The following is a 24,381-nucleotide window of genomic DNA, read 5'->3' on the forward strand; positions in this document are numbered from 1 at the left end:
CCTGTTGAATCTCACAAAGGGAATTAATGTTGCTGTTCTCTTTGCTGTGAGCGCATACTTGCTTTCGATATTAATGTTAAACGCTCTGTGGATGAAAGGCCACTAGGTAACGTTTTTGTTCAAACAAAAATGATCTGGAATGTCAAAATTAATCAACCAACAGATTTCCCCATATTAGAAGAGCCTTCTGAATGGATACTCTTGTGGCCTCATTCAAAACGAGAGGGTCTTTGTCAATCGTCAAGAAAATCATTGAATTAGAAGCCCCAAGTAGATCTCACAAAGCTTCAGACACAACCCACCTACACTTTCTGCACATCTGAATGACTGACTTACGAATGGATTTAGAAATTGTGTACTACAAAGTTTTTTTCAGGCCTTAGCTGCAAAAGAGATAATGTTAAAATCTCAAAAGGGAAGTGAAAAGAATGAATAATATTAAAGAGTACTGGGTAAATTGGCTTGGTTTAAGGAAGCCATAATAACGTACATTCAGCAGAAGAACCTCAGCAAGTCAGGCAAGCACATCAGGCAGGAATACGTCGACAAACGCCTCAGGTAAAGCAATGCTCTCTGTTTGTACCAATAGCTCCAAGAAGAGGTTTTGCGATAGCAAATAGATAGGATCGAAATGTCTTTTGTACCAGTGGTATTTTATTTAAGATGTCTTTTTTTTACATATCTCAGCACCACCAAAGTTGAAGATCTTACTTGTTGCGTCTGTGTTTTAGTGGGGAACACATTTTCATTAGTAGTGTCTGGCACTGACAAAGGTTCCCATATAAGCAGGTCTTTCACTGGCATTGGAGAAAAAGACAACAGCTGTAAACTGTGGGACAAGAGGCAAGGAAGATTATATTGTGATTTATTGGCCTACATTTTTCTACCCACTCTGATTCGAGTTACAGGATTCAGCAAACATTCAATTATCTAAAGAAGGCAGGCTAGTTAGGGCGGATCTCTCCACTAGCCACCTACCTCTAAAATGACAAGGACAGTACTTTACATCACAGAAGCCGTCCAAGAAAAGGGAGGGCGCCTGGAGAAATGTTTAGAGTATTAAAGTGCCCATTACAGCTTTCCAGGCAATGATCTGATATGTTGCAACTAGCCACCAGTAAGACCTAAAGGCACCTCAATGAATTCTCACGAAATCTCAGGTTGGGGCAATACACCCAAACTAATTGAATCCATCGAACCGTATGCCTCTAGTGTGCAGCATGTTTTACCGGAAACAGAGCCCTGGATTGCTCTGGGGACCTTCAAGGTAGTTTGATATTTTGAGAGGCTGCAACAGGATGAAGACAGAAAGCAGCAACTATAGGTAAGAGGAACCGATATCATTTAAATGTCTTGAGAGGTATTGAATATCTAACACCAACTTGCAAACACATGAGGAAACACCACTTCTAGCCAGGATCAGTGAGTGTGGCAGAAAGGCCCAGCTAGATTGGGACAAGTGAAAATGGATATTCGGCATGTAAGTGAGGTGCACTAGGCAAACTTGGGCAGAAATAATGGAAGTTCTTGACGCCAGAGCAGCATCCTCCGTCAGCCGGGCAAGGCACATGACTCCACCTCCATTATGTCACTGGAGCGAAGGCTTCCAAAGTAAGCTAGTCACAATGCTTCATCACATGCCAATGCAAACGATGACCCTATGCTCCCTCTACTCCGATGAGTTAAATAAAAATGCAGAGGAAGCAAAGGCTGCACAATGTGAAATATTCACGGACGGAAAGAGACTGCTCCTAGTACGAGGGAGCACTCAGATTTCAAGACCACAGAGAACCTGAGCAATGAAATCAATGGCGGTTTATGGGAATGTTGGCAATTTATTAGCTGGATTTTGTGCAAAGTCTGATATTGACATACACACATACATCTCTGTGCGCACACACACACACACACACACACATACACACAGTAGAAAACAAATATTTTGTTTCTGTTAAGGATTTCAGTCCTTTAAGAAAGTTCCAAGCTTCCTTACTTCATTTGTTATATGCATTTTTCTTGCTTCTCTGGAGTGCTACACTGGCACTTAACATCTTCGAGTTGGAAATGAGGCCAGGCCCCAAAAAGGTTTCTCCACTGCGCCCACATTGGGAAGAGCCTCAATGTCTCCAGAAGGCTTCCCAAAGTCACACCAGGTAGGACGGCAGCAAAGAGTCTAAGAACGGCTACACTGTAGACGTTGGAGCCAAAGGCTGAGTTCGGCAAGATGGCCCAAAGTGTGGGACGGAATTAGTGGTTTGTTCCAAACCGAGCACTCCTTTCTGAAATCCTGCAAAAAAGGACTAGAAGACGTAGATCTTATCTCTCTGTACTGTGTCCAGGTCATCGTCTAGTGTCAGCAGCACCTGGGAGAAAAGAAAGGAGATGATCAGCCTTAATAAGAGGAGAGAGGTCTATCACGCCTACCGCTTCCCCCACCTCTACTCTGCGAAGGAGGGAACAGTGTATTTGTAGGATGGTGACTCCAACAATAAAGTAGTGTAGATATTTCGTATTACTTGTTAGGTACAGAACATGGGAGCAAGTTAAGTTACCTATATCCCACTGACACTGCCCTATCATCAAATAAAGCATGAACTTAAGTAAGAAAAAGCAACAGAGTTGCATATCTATAGTACAAATGGAGTAGTCATAGATACACAATAAAAAAGTTTCTTACCAGTTATTATGGCACACCAGCATTGGTATCTTTCATAGATTCTTAACATAAATATATTTGAAAGGGGATCCAAGGGAAATTGTAACGACTTGCAAGGATAATATGCCCAATTATTCAGAACTACCACACAAAATCCTTGGGTCCAAAATTACAGTGTAAGATTGTAAAGTGAAACACGAAATCAAACGTAACAAACTGTGGGAAAATCCATTTCAGGACGAAATCCCTCACCCACCGAAGGTGGCATGCTTCATCATCTGGGATTCTCCTCTTGGTGGGAATACCTAGTCCCACCAAGGGCTACAACTCCCTCACTGAGAGGAAGGAGCTCAGGGATATTTTTGTATTCCTACTCTACTTTAATGACTTGTTCTCGCTGCCAGACCTCTACGTCCGACACATACAGTTTTAAATCCATACTGCTGGTGCACTGTTTTTTAATCTTGGCAGCGAGAACAAGTCATTAAAAGCAATAGATTTTTTTCTCGTTAGTCAGTTTTAAATTCACAGTTTGATATTTTGTTACGCTGCGGCCTCACCACAAATTTTCAGTGCCTCTCATCTGTTGGATTTAGTATATCCAGAGTAGAGTAGGAATACAAAAACATCTCTGAGCTCCTTCCTCTCAGTGAGGGAGTTGTAGCCCTTGATGGGACTAGGTATTCCCACCAAGAGGAGACTCCCAGATGATGAAGAAAGCCACCTTCGGTGGGTGAGGGATTTCGTCATAAAAGGGATTTTCCCACAGTTTGTTAAGTTTGATTTTGCATGTCACTTTACATGCTTACGCTGTAATTTTAGACCCAAGGATTTTGTTTGGTAGATCTTTCATAGATTCACCAGCTTGAATTGTTGCCTGAAATCAGGTTAGGAGCTTTTGGTAGTCGGAGGAAACAAAGAAGTGTATATAGATGGCCAATACATTTCTTTATCTGGCTAATCTGGAGTAGAAGGCCGAGGCTGGACCTTGGTAATACAAGGGTCAGAACCAGTTCTGTGACCTAGAGAGGAGTACCAAGTGTGCACTCATAGCGGGCCGAAGACTACTGGCCACGCCCCAGTTTGCATAGGACTACGGTCCATACCCCGGGTGAATCACATCAAAGCGTTGTGGCAGGACATCTGGGTTTTGGGACACGTCACCCTCTACCACGGCTCATTTAAGGAGCCACACCACGCGTTTGCGCTGTGTCCTGAAGCACTGACACTGTTCACGTTGGAGAAGATTGTTTAATTTCCTTGTAGATTACTTTAGGGGCCATATTGGGAGATGCCTGGCTCCAATTAGCTTTTTAACCATGTCGCATTACTATTTTAATATGTTTATGATTTGTATATTATGTCACTGTTGATTAAATTTCTTTTTAAGTTACCCATACTCTAGCCTTTCAGGGGAGCCCGAAAAGCCATAACGGGGTTGCTGCACTCCAGTTACATGAATCTTTTGTCCACTCGTTTTCTAGTTAAGGTGCTCTAGCGCGCTTTCAGCTGGTTGAGTCTTTCCCGACATGCCCCCTCTACCACGGCTCATTTAAGGAGAAGTGATGCCACTCTGAGAACCCCTGTCCGTACTCCCTCCCAAACCTACTCCAAGGTGGAACTGATGGAAAATAGGCAAACAAGGTAAGACCATCACATGTCCCCTACTCGACCTCACTTTACCGACACTAGATTATAAATGTCAAAAATTGAATTTCTTGATACAAACAGCCTCATGTCCTCAACACAAGAACACATGAGCAAGAGTACCAATTAACATTTGCAAAGAGGTTAAATGTATTCTTCTTAATTCTCGCTCATGGATAAAGCATAAAATAGAATTTGCCAATCTTTTTGAGCAAGAAAAGGGGGATATTGCTTTCCTAACAGAAACTTGGGCAGATGATGCATCTGATCCTGACCTTTTAGCATGTATACTTAAGGCTTTGACTTAATCAGGCTGGATAGGCCTAACCAGATAGGCAGTGGGCTAGGCTAGAGATTATACATCACAACACCGTCAAAGCTACTTACAAAACCCTCCTTCATTTGAAATATGAGGCACTTCTATTCATCCTAAAAATACACAACACATATGCCTTTTAATTAATCGATCCCCAGGTCTAAAAGAAAACTTTATTCAGTCACTACTAGGCTTTATGGAGACCTACATCGATTACCCTAACTTAACCATTATAGGTGATTTACATTTTTACCTTGAATATCTCGAAGAAAAAAATACTGAACACCTCCTCGATACGTTGCAGAGTTTCGATCTACAGCAATGAATAAAAAGTCCAACACATGACGCTGACCATACCTTAGATGGGATTTTCACTAATAACCCAAATATCCAAATTAAAAAAATGCTACCCCTAACCTGGGCAGATCGCAAATCTATCACGTATTATCTTAGTATCTTCACTCTAAACTAAAAGCTCCCAAACACCCAGTGTTAAGTAAAAACCAGGCTAGGGAGGGCACGGGGTGTGGGGGGTGGTATATAAAAAACTGATGACCTAGAACTCTATCAACTGTTGTGCAACTGAAAACCGTCACTTAATAATAATTCAGAGCTAGCCTTGGCTAACTACAATGCTGGGTTGATACACCTGTTTCCAACTAGCCCCTGCTAAAACCAGGCTAAACTCTTGGTTCTCTCAAGACTTTAGGAAATTCAAAGAAAATGTAGATGTCAAGAACAGAAATGAGGTTGAAATACAATTTAGAGGAAAATAAACATACAAAAATCTTCTCAATGAATACAAAACACAAATCAAAGAAGTTAAAACAAAGTTTTTCACAGACAAGATAAGAGCATCCAATAACTCCTCCAGATAGTTATCTGCCACAGTAAGAACTCTTTCTACACTTGGCAACAGAAATCTGGCGACTCCAAGCCAAGTATTCTGTGAACAGATAGCTAGTTTCTCTTTTAACATAGTAAACACAATATTTCAGGAGTACAATAATTTATCTAACAACCTTACTCCTGCTATTAATACTACTTTGGATGAACCTCCCAGTCCTACCTTCAATACTGAACTCCTTTACTCAGCTCTCTGAAGAGCAGGTTGATGCTCTCTTAAAAACCACAAAATCTGGATCAATCACAGATCCGTGCCCTCCTAAGCTTAAACATCCAGTTTCTAAAACTATTGCTGCTCACCTAATATTAATCCTGAACATGGTTTTGGAATCAGGCTTTTTCCTGACAGTTTGGAAAAAAAACTTCAATCCTACCTATTCATAAAAAACCCACACTTGACCCTGCAGAAGTGAAAAATGAAAGGCCTAATTCGCGCCTACCACTTCCTTAAAAAATACTTGAGAAAGCCATGAATCAGGTGCTTATCAAACAACAAAGTGCCTTGATCCAGCACAACACGGGTTTAGACCCAAACACTATACTGAGTCAGCCCTTTTAGCAGCCACCGAAGAAATCAGGACAATTGTGGATAGAGTGACAGTGCAGCCTTGGTTCTATTGGGCACATCGACAACATTTGACACTGTTGACCGTATCTCCTTAGTCAACCGCCTCAACGACAAATGCATACAAGGGACAGCTCTCAAACCGATGTAATTATTTCTATCCAACAAAGAGCAAGTAGTGACTCTGGGTGACTATATATCTACCCCCTTTAACTCCCCTGTGGGGTTCCTCATGATCCTACCACACTATTTAATGCATACATCACCCATCTAATTGAGCTTATTCAATCCTGTGGCTTCTCAGTGTGTTCCTACGCCAATGCCACACAATTAGTGGTGTCGGTCTCCTCAGACCCGGAGAGAGAAGCTCTACAGTTTCAGCTCATGCATGAGCAGTATTGCTCATTGGATGCAAACCAACTATTTAAAGCTCAAATAAAATGGAGGTGTTGCTATTAGGGAACAATGCCTCCTTCTGGAACCAATCATGGTGGCCATCAAACATGGGCCCCACCTTCCTCTCCAGTACAGAATGCAAAAAATCTGGGAGTACTATTTGACAACAAACTCATTGAGCACTCAAAAAAGACCACATCATCTTGCTTCCCAATGCTGAGAATCCTTAAAAAAAATAACTTACCCTTTCACCCACTAGAGGTAAAAATAAAACAGTGATACTAGCCATGGTCATTTAAAAAATGGACTACTACCATGACCTTTTTGTTAGTTCTCAGGCACGCCTTCTTAACAAACTACAGACGCTCCAAAACGCAGCAGCTAGAGTATTAATGAACCTTCTGAAATTCTGCTCAGTTTCCAACACCATCAGAGATCTTCAAATGGCTTCCAATCAGAGCCTGAATACACTTCAAAGCTCTATGCTGGGTGCACACGGGTTTATATCAGCAAGGCCCTAGTTTCCTGCAGGATACCTTTAAATGGTATTCCCCCAACTGTACCCTATGTTATAGTAACACAAAAAAGTACTGGTTCCCAGAATAAAAAAATGCCATTGGGTAGGAAGAAGCTTTTCCCACTCCACTTCCAAGTGGTGCAACATCCTACCCAATCATTTAAGGAGCCAACGAAATCTGTTAAAATTTAGGAAAGATCTAAAAAAAGCTGGCTTTTCAAACACTTATAGACACACTCCTCCTGGCACAATCACTCATAGGGGCATGTGTATGAAGAAACCATTTTGCAATTCTCAAATTGCGATTTTTAGAGCATCGCAATTAGAGAATCACAAAATGCAATGTAAATAGAATTTGCTAAAATTTTTGAGAATCCTCGTTATTCCTTATTTGCGAATCGCAAATTGAGATTCGCAAATAAGGAATACCTTCCCATTCATTCCTATGGGCTAGGACGCCCGTAGGAATGAATGGGAAGACATTCTCAATATGCGATTTTCAGTTAGAGAATCGCAAATTGAGAATGCAATTTTAAGGGTGCCAGGGTGTCAAAAGAACACGCTGTTGCACCCCTGAAATGTGCATGTGCGCACATGTGGCACACAAACATGCCCTAAGGGCATGTATGTGCGCCACATGGCACTTTGAAAAATGCAAAAAAGTGCATTTTTCAAAGAAAGAAAACTTGAAGTTAGTGGTAATTTGCGATTCCTTAAGGCCAAATTGCACTTTTTATGTGCTACTTACATTGCATTTAAGGAATCGCAAATTACGATTCCTTAAATGCAATTGCAAAATAGGGAATCGCAAATTTTGCGATTCCTTATTTTGCGAGGCAGTTTCTCTCTCATACTTACCACTAAGCCCAATTGCGATCGCAAACGCCGAAATTCTGCGAATTTCACCGTTTGTGATCACAATTTGGAATGATACATATGGCCCTGTATTTCTAGGTTTCAATGAAATGACATCAACGTCAAGGCGCCTTATGCCATTAGCGCGCATTACAAACCATATAACATAACTTTAGTGTGATGAACCCTTTTTCTGTGTTTCAGGGAGAGGGTTGTTAACATACCCTTCTCATTTAAAGTTCTTCTGTTAAGAGAACCCCAGATCCATAGGCTGATAATCCTTGTGTCTTTTATGTGCTTTTATGTGTTGTGAGTGCATAGCAGATATACGATAGCAGGACTCGGAGCATGGTGAGATTCTGAGAATGGGGACTAGTTAAATTGATTCTGAATGACCCCTGGTTGAACATGGCACAAATGGAGGGTGGACACAGCTTCTAAAGACAGTGGAAGTGTTTTGACTTCATTCATGTGACTGGAGAGGGGAGATACAGACAAAGTGAGGAGGCTGGAGACATGGTTTCCCGAAAATTCAATGAGGAACTTGTTAGCAAAATGCTGCTGAATGTTTGTTTTAGAGGAATGTTATTTGGTAGATTGTATGCTTGAAAGGTAGGACTGCCTTTTCTGGTGTTTAAGGTGAGGAGGTTTCTAGGCAGGGCTGGCCCTTTTACCTACTGCTGATCACTGTTTCAGGAAGGCTGATGACAGCCAGGTGCAGGGATCTTACACTTCATTGTGCTCCTGTTTTGGCTACTCCTGCTTGAAGCCAGCATTATTGCTGCCTGGTGTGACAGCCATCACGTTACAAAGTGTCTGAGGAGCAGCCAGAAAACAACATTTGAAAGAGAAGCACCGCAAACTGGTTCAGAAACTTTAGACAGTGGATCCACATTCCTGGCAACCACCCTACTTTGTGCCAGTGCCAAGTTCTTCACGGCCAGGGTAAGGAGTGCTCCATAGAGTACTCAGAGAACTGCTGTGTGACCAAGGCTGGTGTCTGCATAGCAGCTGGTGTCCAGAAGATGAAGGGGACATCATCTGAAGTCAGCACTTTGTACTGGAGGAGTAGCAGGTTTGCCTAGAGCCTGGAAGCCTGCAAGTATTCTGAAAGAGGGAAAGAGTGTGTATTAACCTACAAGAGGAGAGACTGTCCAGAAAGAGAATCCCAGGATGTTTTGCTTGTAGGGAATAAGTCAAAGAATGCAAATATGTGGAAGGGGTCCCCCAGTGTGGCTGAACAGTTCTGGTCATGAGTCTTATGCAAATACCAAGCACTGTATGAGATCAACAGTCCACAGTGACTGAGAAACTGGTGCTGCCGCTAAAGATATTGGTAACGTCGAGGTGGGAGACCAGTGCTGCTGCACGAGCACCTTATCTGCAACAGGCCTTGGGGAGTGAAACTAGGCAGTGTAACTACTACAAATGAGAGCTGCAGAAGGAGTTACAATTCTCAGAATGGCAAGTTATCAAGTTTGCAGCAAGGCTGCTACCATGGCCCAACAGCTCCAGAGCTGCTGAAGGAGATGGACCGCTGCATGTATTTATTCTGCACTGCCCTGCAACAACAGTACGCAAGTAACCATGGGACTTGAGAACCGTAAGAAAACGATACACAGAGCTGCTGAAAAGGTCTGCAGAGCAATGTTAAATCACTGAGTGAGTAACTAGGTGAACTACTGAGAAACACTTTGCATTGTATTGCAACATTTTTGTAGCACTTACTACTTCTATGTGTGCAGCTGAAGTGGGTAGGACGCTACACTGTATAGGGTGTGCTTTAGGGAGTGTGAGTTGCCTTTGTTTTGATCCTATGTGGGAAGAGCTTCCATGTTGTGCATGATGACCACCGAGGTGCGGTCACTGTGTTATGGTACACAGCAATTAGCAGTGTGATGGATGAAGTGTGAGACAGACGCACAGTTTATGGTCTTCAGTAAGCTTACCGCTTTGAGAAGCTTGAATGGCCCCTGTATGGTAGTTCTCATCTTCTAAGTCACTTGCTGGATACTGCACTGGGTTGTTCGTTCTGAGATATTATGATTAAAGTTTATGCACCTGAGCAGGCATAGGTTAAAGAGAAAAATGGTGGGGAGATCTGCTGGGATCGACTTTGTTAAGATCCAATATCTGATTGTCATTGCGATATGCGGACTCAGTATACAAGTTGTTCAGCTGTCCAAGTGACAGACATGAGTCACCTCACCTTCCATCACTATCAAAGTAGCAACTTTCAATAGCTCATTAGTCCAATATTTACTCCTAACAGCTTCTTGGACACGGCATTATCCACACTTATATAACTTGATCTGAGTGCCTGGCCACCCTGAAGCAGCCATAAGCACATTACCATTCTCCACAAGCCTGTTTGCATTTTAACACACCGAGAGAGGTTTTCAAAAGCTTGTCTGTCATGCACCCTCCACCCCCTCATTGAATTAACTGAACTGTTGAGCGCATCTAAACCATGGGTGATTTTAGTATACTGCACCTTTGCCTGATAAGTGGCTTATCCTGCATTATAAGAGAGGGACCATAGATGCTGGGAACTCCATCACAAGGCTTAGGGTATTAATTCCCCTAAATGCGCTGTGTAAGGAAGACCAAGGATAATAGCAAATAGGATTACAGTCCTGAGCTTGATTCTGCTGTGTAATATGATATTATGCAGTGTGATTAAAATACCTTCTTTTAAATCAAAAGATAAGCACTGGGCTGAAAAATATATTCTTGTGACAGTTTGTTGACTGTTGAGTTCTTAGGGCTTATCCCCCCACACTACCACCCTGAGAAGCTTTTGACTACTCGCCCTGTCTGCCATGAGAGTTGAGCGCGGAAAGAATGTACTTGGCCCAGTTTCCAGAGTCATGGTAGGATGGACCCAAGTACACCAGTGGCAAAATACCCCAATAACCACATTTGAGGCCCAGAAGCCCTCACTTCACTGCATGTGGCAAACAGAGAGGTATCTGACAGGCATTACCAGAAGCCTCACAATGGACACGTACTATCTTGTACACTGAATCACTACATATAATAAAAGGCGTGCAACTAAAAGGATCTGATGTATTGACCTTCGTTGCTCTCATGAGCCAGTCGGAAAAGTACGAGTAAACTGTACTTTGGGGAAATGGGGGTGTATTATATGGTGTGGTTGTGCAGCCTCACCCTGTAATGCACTTACCAACCCCTTTAGAACCCTTAGGTTTTGTTTGTCAAACCTTCAGCTAAACCCTGAGTGGCTGTGGCTGTGAGCAGCAAGGAACAAGGAACAAAAAGGAACAAGTGTAAAGCATTTAAACAGTACCAATGCAATTGAAGAAGCTGACAAGACGCCAAAGAAATTCGACACCAATTTATAAAAATAGACTGTATTTTTATGTAGTTTTTGACAACACAATGAAGAAAGTCCACCAAATGATTTAGAAGCTATAGAATTTCCACGGTATAGTAAATCAAAGCATTTCACTCAACCGTGAACAAGCACTGGCAAATTCAATGACTTGCCAGTTAGAACCTTCTTGGGCAAATTGTAATGTGGTCGGTTAGAGTTACTTGGGGCCACCAACTCCGGCAGACAGCCAGTCGGGAGGATCAGAAGGCCCACAGAAACAGTTACCCAATCAGAAAAAGCAGTCTTGTGGTCACTCTATCCTCATTCAATGGATTCCTATGTTAAGTTGTCCTGATGTTGAGGATACAGGATGCTTGAAGATGCTCAAGGATGCTGTTGATGAGACGCGGACTACGAGGGTCTTCCTGCAGGGACTACTCGGTCCACGTAGGTATTGAAAGTGTCCTGGACATAGGCTTCAAATTCCCACAAGGTCCTCTCCGGTCTGGATGAAGTCCAATTACCACTTGACTACCAGTCATCTGGTGACGCGGTCACAGACAAATCCTTCAGCGACTGTAGCTTGCCTTATGAACGCCCAAGCTTCACTTCGACGACTCTCTTTGGTATGGGACATAGGTGCAAAAGTCATGTCTTGGTCCCTGGAGCTGCACAACAGTGTGGAGCTTTGATATGGGCTATCACTTACCTTTAGCAGACTTCTTCAGCTGTTATGTGCTGCGAACAGGAGGTCAGTTGACTGACAATTGGAGTCTCTTTGCTTGGGTTGGGCTCTGGACAGGACAGGTGCAGTCCAAGTCGGTGCAGCCGCTCTTCACCAGGACCTTAGTGCAGCAGGACAGTTGAGTTCTGGATGCAAGATGTGCGCTATTTACGCAGAGAAAATGCCTTTAGGGTAGAAAGCGGTTAGCAGCCATTGGGCTACCAGGTTCCCTCCCTTCTAATGAGCACTGCCTGGGAAGTCTGGCATCTGGCTATCCCTGGATGCACCAGTCTGTCCGCTCCCAGGATGGCAGACCCCTTTCCTGGCATACAAAGCTCCCTAGCCCAACCCCCGTTGGCGACTGGCTTCCTACCCAGAACCTGCAGCCTCTTTTTACAGGGACCAAACCCCATTGAAACATATTGGGCGCCAGACGATGATCTGCAATTTGCACCTGGCCACCTTCGTGCCACTGGTGGTGTACTCCTGATGCTGGTGGTGTATTCCTGATGCTACCTTGGAGCTTGCCTACCACTCACCTTAACTCCTATAGATTGGTCCTGTAAGTCAATGAACTGTACTTATTTGCAGAACTTGTTCTTCCATCCATAGGATAACATGGCAGACTAAGTGTCCACTTTTTAAAGTGAAAAGAATTTATCTTCGAAAACCTATGTCCCTGAACAATTTTTCTCTGATGCCTAAACATATATAATGATACTTACTATTTTTAGGTCTCGCTGAGCCAGCGCATGCGCTGCTCGGCGAGACATTTAGTCTGTGGGTTTTCAAAGTGCTACCACACACTTTTGGCAGGCTTAGAGCGTGCGGTTGCGCGCACAATGACGAGCAGAGGCGCCATATGGCTTTCCTCTCTCTTCATGGTGCGCGCACACCACTTGTCAGCCTGCTTTTGCCGTTGCGCGCATTCCTCGTGGCACCCTTTTCTTTCCTTGCTCTCCCAAGCGCCTCGCTCCGCCCTCACTCCCCACAGAGCGCTTCCCCACAATCACTTTCGCTTTTACGGCAGCGCAGCCGCGTTACTTTAACATCCCCGCAGCCAATGCTTGTTATTTTGTACCCTTGTTACGTTTGGCTGCTGCATGCACCTCTCTGTTGCATGAAGGTGATGCCCGGTTATTGCTGCGAGGCTGGACATGACCCCGATTGCAAAATAACTATGCATTCAGCACTTTGGCTTGAATGGAATTTCTTTGGACTGCTATTGAAAATGACAATCTCAGTGAATGAGCTGTCCTGCCTTTGGAATATGGTTTCTCTGTGCATTCTGAATACATTTATCAGATGCAAATTGCTCTTATGTTCTCCAGCAAAGATATTTGAGTATACTCGTGGCACCTTTGGCACGGCCTTATATTGTACACGCATTTTCTTACATTCATGTCTGAAATATGCTAATGTCTTAGTGCACCACCTATTTTCTATATCTGACTACACAACAGTGCGATGCCCTTAATGCAACAATTTCGAAAGGGTAATTATCTGGAGCACTGTATGTTCTTTGGATACACGCATTGGTTTCCTATTGGAGATTGACCTCTTTGCAGGGAACCCGGGAAACAAAACTTAAACGACTGTCAGGAGAAAATGAAAGGAGCGTTTTCTCTAAAAACTGTTCTTTCAGTCTGTTCTAATCGTTTGACTTGGTTGGGCATTTGTTTTGTAGTGTTTTTGTTCTTAGCATGTTTGCTTATATGAGAATGTGACATTATCTTAGACTTCTTTGAGATCAGATTTTGCTCTCATGATAAACATTTGATTTATTGAAAATACAAAGGCGCAAATGTTACCCGTTACTACTTAGTTCTGAAATCGGTAATTGCATAGAAAATAAAAGGTACAATAGACTGTGATTTAGAAAAACAGTGGAGAAATAAGTGAATTAACTATTTAATTGAGCAGAATAATACCATCACCAGTAGCATTGTTTTTGCATTTTTAGAAGACCTCATTCGTCTTATGCGATTATTTGGTTCAAAAGTGTTAAAGAGGTGACCACCGAGATAGCTTTCTGCAGCAAAGCAGGCTCGAATGCTTTATTACTGATTAGAACATTGGAATGTTGGGAGCTCCATTGAAAACAATGGAGCGCTCCGGGCTTATAATGGCTGGTATAAGCCTGGAGCTCCAACATTCCAATGTTTCTTTGTTCACTGCTCTGGCTGTGAACAAAGGCTTCAGGGAGCCTGAGGGGATTCCAATCCCCTCACGCTCCCATAAGGCTTTGTTTTTTTTTGTTAGAACATTCTGCCCTCTAGTGGCAGAATGTTCTAATAGCCTTATAGCCCTTCGTAGTCGGGCTATACCAGCTATTAAAGTCCCTCTCCCTTGTTAAAGGCCCTCGCCTGCGGCTCGGGGCCTTTAACGCTGGAGAGGGCCTTTAATAGCCGGTATAGCCCTCTACGGCGGGCTGTAAGGCTATAGTAAGCTGGGAACTTTTCCACCTTCCTGCTGCACTTTTGTTTAATAATGTACTAGGGCTTGTTGGCTGTCTTGGTGGTTCGGAGTAGTGTTAAGTGGAAGAGGACCACAATATATTTATTCATAAACGGTTATGATGAACACTGCTTCTTCTGGATTTGAACAACACGCCATAGTCCTCCAGATCTGTGACTTTATTTTCATTGCTTGACGTACACCACCCTAACCTGCCCCATAGAAGCTGTGAACTGTCTATCTCCTTGTAGTTCTTCAGAGGCGAGTGTGGCTTGGAGTCAGACTGCCATATGTGACTCACACCAAGCGTTTGTTAGAGCTAACAGCATGTTATCGTTTTGGTGTATGCTCAGAGCTAGTACTGCAGGGGTACCTCTGTTTTCTTAGTCACATTGCTAGTATCTTAAATAATCAGTAAATACTGCTACCCAACGTAAATAAAGTGATCAACCTTGAGAGGATCAGAGGATGTCAACATGGGCAAATTTTGCAAGTTGCGAGCAAGCCTCAGCGGCACGTTTGTGAGAACTTTTATTCTTGTATTTCTTTGACTGAAACGTGTTCCAGTTGCCTGCGTCTGCATACATCCTTCATAAGAGATTGTGTATTTAAATAGACGCCGTGCAAGTCAAAATAAAGGTGGATCAGTAGACCATGATACTTGTGAAAACTGTACTAGTAAACGTGCGTTCACCAGTTAGTAATTGAATATGATCTTTAATCCGAGGAAATTGGAGAAGTACAGGATTAATGAGGACGACTGCTTACTGCCTCAGTTTGCTTGTGGCAGTAACTTTACAGATGAACATTTCTCCTTTTGAATGTAGCCTATTGTTTACTGATTAAACACCAATGTTTTACATTGTTCATACGGTTAAAAATTACACAGCATAACCCATAGATGCAGTGTGGTGCGTTTTTTTGTTGTTGCAATAGTTAATTAATGGTCATCATGACACACACGACTTGCAAAGTCTCCCCTTCCTTCCCACCACTCCAATCAACACTGGTAATGTAATAAATAGCACATAAACATATCTGCTTATATAGACAGCTTTCCCCAGCTACCTGGCTTTGTAGTGCTAAGTAAGAGGCGCTACGATTCCCTAACTTCAGACATTCATCTAAATCCGTGGCAGGTACTTCCTGCTATACGATTTGTTTGTAGTCAGTAAGCCGCAGGTTAAGACCCGTCTAGACAGACTGTCTTTATTCCAAGGTCGAGTATCATTGTGCTAGGCAATACTTCAGCCTGTTAGTTTGACACAATGCTGATACATAAACGTTACGCATTTTAAAATAGCTACCACTCCTCTGCACGTAGAAAGGCTGAACCTGTTTTGGGACCAGCAGGTTGCATATAATTCGAATAAGTGCTAACGGACCAAACTATTTTTCTAGGACGTTTTAAGGAAGGACCATACCTACATTTTGCATCGAAATGTGTAAGTTGATAGATGCTTAGAATCCATCCTGCAGTTTGTGGGAACTAAAAACATGCATTGGCATAGCCAATAGGTCTCGCTTTTGGGACCTTATAAGTATTTAATTAAGCAGCACAATATCCTTGGTGCAATAACATCAACTGTTGCATGGCTAAAAACATATAAGGTCCCAAAGGCGAGACCTATTGGCTATGCCAATGCTTGTTATAAATTGATGCAGCTCTCCTTTTGAGTCCTGTAGTCATTTATTATTCATTGTGTGTGTGTTGCAAATATCTTCCACTCCTCTATGTTAAGCCTAGGGTTGCTCGACCACACTACCCCCTAAGAGAGCACTTTGGGATTGCATAGTAAGCCCCTGTCCACTCATAAGGGAACCCCTGGACTCTTTGCACGGTCTACCAATTTATTGATACATCACATACGGAGCCAGCTTCCTACAATCTGCAATTCTAAAGCAAAATATGGAACCATAATCTCTGCGAGGCAATAGATTTACTGCTTTGGCAGACCCACTCACCAGGAAGGAACCGAACATGGCAATGGAGGACAGAAAATGCCAAATGTCGTGGTCGTCGAAAAAGTCAAGAAGGATGCAGTCTCTGTTGTGTTCACGTGACTCAGCTGGAGTTTTCTATAAAAAGAAGAAAAAGAGTGGTGACCGAAAGAAACTGCAGGCAACCTGTCTCACAAATTCTTGAGATACTCATAACTCAGAAAAAGAAATGTGTGCCTCCTTAACTATCACTCCAGCATCCTCAGTAGGGAGCGAGGGCTAACATTTTTCTGGATTAGGATAAACAGAGACAATAGAAAATGCAAGGCCAAGCATGGGTGTATATTTGCCCAACTATGAAATGGTTAAGGGGATCTATTTTGTACATATAGCTTAATCTCAGAACTATTAAATAGCATGGGCTTCTGGTCATAAATTCTATAGGTTAGTGTTCCCATGTTACATTCTGTCAGTTGCAAGTTTACCTGTGAATTGCTCATCCAAGTGTGGTACGGCACCTAACTACATCTGGTACTCACCTGCCATGTGCTCAGGCCTTGGAAGAAGAAAAAGAGGGCGAAGCCCCACACCACGGAGGTGCATATGATGCACATGAAAGGAATGAACTTTATCCGCTCACCACTGCGAAGCTGAAGGTGGGAGACAGAATAGACATGTTTGTATCTTCTAGTACCTTAAACATTCCTGTCTGATGTGCTATCTAAACAATTAAAAAAAAGACCGAAAGAGTAAAAACTGACCTTCATTATGATGTAGAATGCGAAGTAGAGGAGTAGATTGCAGATACCAATTGCCAGCAGATAGGAGGCAAAGTCATTTGGCCTAATGATAAGCCCATACGCAGCCCTGGGAAAAAAAGATTGAGTTCTGTGAGACTATACACAGGTTAACATTCTCAAATCTGTCAAAATGCCTTCCTCTTTTTGTTACACAGTGCTTGTGAATCACCAACTGCAGGTTTGCGGACAATCACTAATCATCTAAAGCAGTTTTGTAAGTATTTCCTCAACAGCAAGGTATGACGGAGCTCAGGACCATTGGGTTTTAGTATAACCTGCATGTCATTCTCTTTTGTTTAAACCGATTTTATTGAGATTTATATATTAACAATAAACTGTTATATGTGCCAGTTTGAACGATAAATTAGTATCATACTCAAGAGTCTACAGACAATTTACCGGCCCTCCCCTCTCTTCATATAGGCCGCCCCATGTTATTTCTATCGTCTGTGGAACAATTCAAGACATTAATGTGTCCTATAACTGTATCAACAGGGAGGTATATTTAACGTGTATTCTTCATGATGGAGGTTGTTGGATACTTGGTCTTTTAATTGCATCTAGGATCTAGAGAGCTCAGTTAACAAAGCTGGGGGCGGGTGAACAGCAGCGGGCTAACCTAGTGGTGTTACCAGCAAGGATTGCTCAGGAGGGTCCCTTAAGCAGTCCACCAGAGCTTCCCATGCCCGTGCTATGTCCAGGGACCCTAGACCCTGTCTAGCTTCTCGCAAATGTACGTCCACCCCATATCCTGCCCATCTATCAAGTTCTTTGCACCACATGTTAATCCGGGAACCTCCAGGGGCTTTCCTGTTCCTGGTTATTTCTCTGTTTGCTAACAGGTAAGGAAGATCTTGGAACCTGCTTGTCATTTTAATTATGGAGGTATGTGGGAACCAATTGAAAAGGCAGTGTCCAGAGGAGCAGAGAACCTCTTTAGATGTGACATCCGCAACTATCGTTACCTCCTCCCAATTAGTTCCCAGTGCCGGGTATGTCCACAACATATGCATTAAATCAGCTCCACCATCCACGCACCTTGGACAGGATGCTCCATTTATGTGAAAATATCCAATTAATGCGCCAAGGGGGCATGTAGACTCTGTGCAGTACATAGTAATTGACTAGTTTGGACTGGGCATTCCTAGATATTTTAGAAATCCAATCGAGTATCATCTTCTAGTCCCTGGTTTGGGAATTCCCAGATCCTCCTTTCATTGGGTTTTGAGGGACTAAAGGGGTTGAAGCATGTCATCACATATTGTCCTATAAAGGCAGGGCACTGTCCTGAGGATGTTACGATATATTGACAGATGGCGTGAGTATATGGTCCCTTTAGCCCAGACGTTCTGTGCTTGCGGAGCACCATCGTTACAGCCCCATGGAGTACAAAATTACCCAGGTGTAAGCCAAACTCCGTTTAGAAGTTGTCAAATGGGAAAAGTCCCCAGTCTCAGAACAGGTCTTCTACTCTTGTCGCCCTCTGCATCTGTTCAGTCCTGTGGCCTGGTCCAGCCACCCCTTGCTGTAGCGTCTCCAACAAATATAAGGGTATATCAGGGGAGTATGGGATTTTTGCACATGTTTTCTGGAAACATCTATTCAAGAATTTCCGTAATACCTGGAACTCCTTGGTATCATCAGTAGAGGGTCGGCCAAGTTTCAGCAGCGCTCCTGTTAGTCTGGTAAGAGCTGGCATAAAAAGTCTCAACTCTCGGTTTGGGGTTTGCCTAGCTGCTATCCACTGCATGAGCCACTGTAATTGTGCTGCGAGGTAGTAGGACTCTAATTTGGACACTGCTAGTCCTCACCTCAGTGTTGGGCACTGCAATGTGGAAAGAGCTACTCTTCTGTGGCCCACTCACCAGCGGAATAAAGATAACCAGGTATTCTAGTTCTAAAAATGCTGCTCTGGGTATCCAGACCGGTAGAACTGTAAAGTAGTATAATAAACAGGGGGAGTGCTATCATTTTAGGCAGCGCAACTCTCCCTGAGACCGAGAAGGGCAGCATCAGAAATCCGTGCTTGACCTTACTGTACAAACAGCTTGTCCTATATTGCAGTCTAGGTCAGCCCTCCCATGTTATACTTTAACATCCAGGTAGGGTATCCATCAAGGGTCCCACTGCAGTACGCCCAGTCCCTCTGGGGGGTCCAGACCTGCCTCTGTCAGACACAATTTCAACTTTTGCCAGTTAACTCTCAGGCCCGAAAATGATCCAAACGCCTCCAATAGTGCTCTGGCTCTTCTTAGGTCTGTTGTATTCCCTAGGAACATCAATAGGTCATTGGCATATAGTGCTATGCGTGGGAATGGTTGTCCACTTGTATGCCTTGGTAGTTATTCGCGATTCGCTCATGGCAGGCCAGGGGCTCCAGGGCCAGCGCAAACATAGCGGTGAGAGGGGGCACCTGCCGCATTCCCAGCCCTACAACATAACTCTCAGATATGATCTTGCCAGTTCGTGCCCTCACTATGGGGTTTGTATACAGTAGCTTTGCCCACTAGAGGAAGAACTGACCCAGTTGCAGCCGTTCCAGCACAATACTGAGGAAGCTTCATTCTAGGCAGTGAAATGCTTTTTCTATATCAATGGCAAACACTGCAGCTTCTTTGTGGTTGTATGTGTTGGTCTCCAATAGGGTAATGAGTCTCCTGGTGTTCAATGATGTGTTATGGCCAGGTATGAACCCGGCTGGATCAGTGTGAACCAGCCAAGTCACTGGTGCTAGGTGGTGCTCAATGTTGTCCTGAACAGCATCGCAAAGAAGCACTGGAAGTGATGTGGATTGTGCATATAAGGCTCATGAGCCCAGGTGAAAAAGTTACTTCCCTTCTGTAATGCTCTTTCTGGTAGAGACTATCTAGCTGCAGATACCTCAATTTTTGAACACCCCCCAGCATCAGACTGGATCGGAAAACCTTTCAGCAATAATTCTGTGTGCTGGAAGGTGGAAAACTGCGGCTCCACACAGACGCCCTTCCACTTCGGAAATGACGTGCGGGGCCTATATAGACTCCTGCACGCTGATGTCAGTTACCTTTCATGATGATCCACTCCCAGACACAGAGCCGAAAAAGCAAATCAATAGACAGTCTGCAGATTCCTAGATTTGGAATCTATACATCAGTATAGATTCCAATCACAGAATGAGGAGGATAGGAGGGTTGATGAGGAAACTGCAGCTAGACAGTATTTACCAGAAAGAGTGTTACTGAAATAAAATTACTTATTTTTCTGATAGAGACTTCTAGCTGCAGATTCCTCATCTTTTCAATAGATACAAAAGAAGTACTTTATTTGGAGGCCGGTCTGTGAGTAGGCTCAAACCAGAAAGTCTTAAAGGGCCTAGGGAGCAAAATGCCCCTCTCTGCAAACCTGACTGACCAGACAATAGTGCTTAGTGAATGTATGGAGGGAAGTCCACATAACTGCCTGGCAGACGTCTAGGAAAGGGACTCCAAGTGCTAACTCAGTGATACAGTTTTGGCCCTGGTAGAATGAGCAAGCTGTCCAACTGGAGGCTGCTCTTTAGCCTGTACACAGAAGATCTTTATACAAAGGACCATCCAGTGGGAAATGGTTCTTTCTGCACTGCCTTGCCTTTTCTCCCTCCAGAGAACCCAAAAAATAACTTATTGTCCATATGGTGCACTTTGGTACAATTAATTTAGACGTTCAGCATTCTTGGGGTCTCTCCTCATCCTCAGAGGTGTAAGATGGAGAACAGAACTTCGGCAGAATGATGGTTTGACTGACGTGTAAAGGCATCACTACTTTCAGCAGGAAGGATGCCTGAGTTGGTAGATCCAGTTTGTCTGGGAAGAAGATAGTGTATGGTGGATTGGCTGTGCTGAGATGATGGCGATAATTAACACAGTCTTAATGATAAGAGCATAAGGAACAGCTCTGAAGTTCACATCAGATACATCAGGACCGAATTAAGATCCCACTGGGGCATGACAAACGAAAGCCCAATCAGAAATTGCATCAGAACCAGTGACTTGAACAGTGAGGGGTGATCTGCCAACAGTAAGAAGGTTGAAAGGGTCAAAAGATAGCCTTTAACTGTGCCCAAAACAAGGCCTTGCCAGGCAAGAGAAAGAACAAATAAAGTCAGATAACTTGGGTGGATGTCAATCTGGCGTGTGCCACACCAAGACACCTTGGAAACTTCAATGCACAGAAAAGCTGACAATGTGCGTCCTCTGCGGTGGCGAATAGATTGAGCCAGGGTTCTCAGTCCTGGAAGAGATCTTGCGTCACCTCTGGGCATTCATGATCTACTAGGCGTTGACGGCTTGGCATTCAATGACCCTGCCAGGTAATTCACCCCCAGAAAAATTCCTAGGTGGTCCAGCCATTTCCAGAGGCTCGAGGCCTCCTGGCACAGGGTCCGTGACCCCACCCCGGCATGCTTGGTGCTCTACCCCATGACGGTGGTGTTGTCTGTGAGCCCCTGTACCAGTCTCCCATTGATGGACGGCAAGAAGGCTTTCAATGCCAAGTGGCACTCCGCTCCAGAAGGTTGATGTGGAGCCAGGACTACGCCAGAGGCTTCTGATCACCCCCTGCCACTTGATGTTGGGCCCAGTGGAACTTCCGATCCCACTTCAGAGCCCGCATATGCCCCCTGTTGTGCTAGAGTAGCAGCAGGCAGGAGGTCATCAGTCCCAGCAGCCTCCAAGTCGACTTCACTGAAATCCAGGACTGAGGCTGAAAGATCAGGATCATAGCCTGAATGTCCTTGGCTCTCTTTCCCAGGGGAAAAGCAATGAACCTGAACTGTGTCCAGAATGGCTCCGATGAAGGAGAGTGTCAGAGAAGGAGTCAGGTGCGACTGTGGCTCATTGATAGTGAACAAAGAAAAACCAAATGTGGTGATGGACGGAGCGTTGACAATACAAACACTCACCCCCAGTCAACTGATCTGGGTTTAATCCATCACCGTTCTTTAGCTCACTCCGCCACCCCAGTTCAGACATGGCCATATGCAAATCAGTCTGACCCTGTGCCTCATGGGAACAGTCCAGCCCGAACTGCCAAGCCATGTCTTCCCTGGACCGGAATCAAGCTTCCCAGGACCGGTTTCTGGCATTACAGCCGTCTTCAGCCGGGCTTGCTTGACTCCAGTGGCAAAGTGAGCAAGGGACTCACGTCTGAGCATACCCTGCCAACTTAGGGCGAACAAAGAAAAACCAAAGGTGGTGATGGACGGAGCGTTGACAATACAAACACTTACCCCCAGTCAACTGATCTGGGTTTAATCCATCACCGTTCTTTAGCTCACTCCGCCACCCCAGTTCAGACATGGCCATATGCAAATCAGTCTGACCCTGTGCCTCATGGGAACAGTCCAGCCCGAACTGCCAAGCCATGTCTTCCCTGGACCGGAATCAAGCTTCCCAGGACCGGTTTCTGGCATTACAGTCGTCTTCAGCCGGGCTTGCTTGACTCCAGTGGCAAAGTGAGCAAGGTGTCACCTGTAGTTTTTGGGCGGTAACATCCCTTGCACACTGGAGAAATTCAGAAATCTAATGCCTCTGACAGACACAAAGGAAGCTCCGGATCTGTATCTTATGGCAAGGAAAGCAAGGAATTGACTTCAAAGTGCAGGAGTGATGCCTATACAGGCCATGCATGCCATTTCCAGAGTGGAACACCATCAATGGGGAGTAGTCAAAAAGTAAGTAATCTGAGAAATACGAATTAGCAGGGACCGAACTATATAGGTACACCCAAATCAGACATGCACTTACACGTGCCATTCCTCCAGAGACACAATTACCGGAGGCCGCTCCCTTGGAGGACAGACTTCTCTCTAATCACATGGACAAAAAGGCTATCTCCCAGACCAGACGAACTTAAGAGAGCGATAGCAGACGGACGTGGGCAACATGGAAGATTCAGACTGGCAGGATGCATTGGCATCACCATGCGAAGGGGCGATACCATCCAAGCTTAAACTAATACAGCTAAAGATACTCCACCGCATGTATTATTCCTGCACCACGCTACATAAAATAGGTCGCGCACTTGACACACTGTGCTTGCGAAATTGTGGACTCCCAGGTACATTCTACCATATACTGTGGGAATGCCCACGGATACAACTATACTGGGGGAAAATCATGAGTGTGATATCATAGGTTGGAGGGGCAGAGGTCCTGCAAAACCCAAGGACATGTCTCCTACACGTGTGGGAACCCACGGACTTGAACCTGCAATCGCAAAACTGGGCTACATTGGGGATGACAATTGCTAAAAGAAACATAGCTAGGAACTGGGGTACGGATGTATTGCCCACATACCAGCATTGGAGGAATGATATAGATGAGGCGATGGTGGCAGAAAGGGCAGTTTTCACACACAGGGGGTGTCCCAGGAAATGGATCAAGATTTGGGGGAAGTGGAACGAATTTAGAAGCTACATATGCGAACCCCTGCAAACAGAACCAAGCCCAGACACTAGCCCGGGATGATGGTGAAAGAAGGGACAATACTCGTTCCGGATAGAAAACACTATAGCAGGTTGGGAGGAGGAGGAAAACAAAAGTCTGATGCAAATATGGTGAGATGGGACGAATTGATTATTCAAATAACCAATATGAGTCATTGTAAAGTAAACGCGGTCACTGTGATTCAACATGATGTAATGGAGAATGTTTTGATTTACTATGCAAAATTGAATACAAAATTCCACCCCCCCACCCCCCCTCCAAAAAAGTAAGTAATCAGTGGGTAAAAGTCTCTAGCAAAAGAAGCATAATTTGTGACCTCCCACAGAGGTAACAGGTATTCACGGATGAAGCCAAACAAAAAATGATTAGGTACAAAAAATCATTTGAGAAGTGCAGCAGGTGGATCATAAGAAATCATAGGGAACCTCAATATTCACCAGAAACAACCATACTGAAAAACCAGTGAGCAGATAATCAAGTCATTCTCTGTGTTGCATGTGTCATGAAATGAAAGTGCAAGCAAAAAAAGGGCAAATGGCTGTAGTACCTCTCCTACGATGGACCTTGAAGTTCTTTGATGCTAATTTCCTCACAGTGTGAGGAGGCAAAAGATATCCACCTGGATATTATCTATTTTCCAACCGCTTTGCCCTTTTGAGAGCCAAAGAAACCAACAAACAGATTATCCTCATGTACATATGATTTAGTCCTATGAAAGTAATGGCCCAAATCTTAGCCCAGATCAAGAATGTCCAAATATTCTTCCGCCTCAGAGGGATGCAGAGGTGGACTAAAGGAAG

The 24,381-nt window shown here is 44.0% G+C and overlaps 1 protein-coding gene across 4 annotated transcripts in view; it reads right to left on the reverse strand.

Moving 5' to 3' along the window:
- Window positions 1–1,815: 1,815 nt before the first annotated feature.
- SIDT2 (SID1 transmembrane family member 2) overlaps window positions 1,816–24,381 on the reverse strand; it is a 224,939-nt gene continuing 202,373 nt past the window's right edge. For all 4 annotated transcript variants that reach the window (XM_078682294.1, XM_078682293.1, XM_078682297.1 and 1 more), the window contains 4 exons: window positions 17,079–17,184; window positions 16,857–16,967; window positions 16,342–16,455; window positions 1,816–2,363 (listed from right to left, as the gene is read on the reverse strand). In XM_078682294.1, the coding sequence (XP_078538420.1) occupies window positions 2,301–2,363; window positions 16,342–16,455; window positions 16,857–16,967; window positions 17,079–17,184 (394 nt within the window). In that variant the 3' untranslated portion in view covers window positions 1,816–2,300. The remainder of the gene's footprint in view (window positions 2,364–16,341; window positions 16,456–16,856; window positions 16,968–17,078; window positions 17,185–24,381) is intronic.

This window comes from Lissotriton helveticus, chromosome 3_1, assembly GCF_964261635.1.
Source record: "Lissotriton helveticus chromosome 3_1, aLisHel1.1, whole genome shotgun sequence".
Lineage (NCBI taxonomy): Eukaryota > Metazoa > Chordata > Amphibia > Caudata > Salamandridae > Lissotriton > Lissotriton helveticus.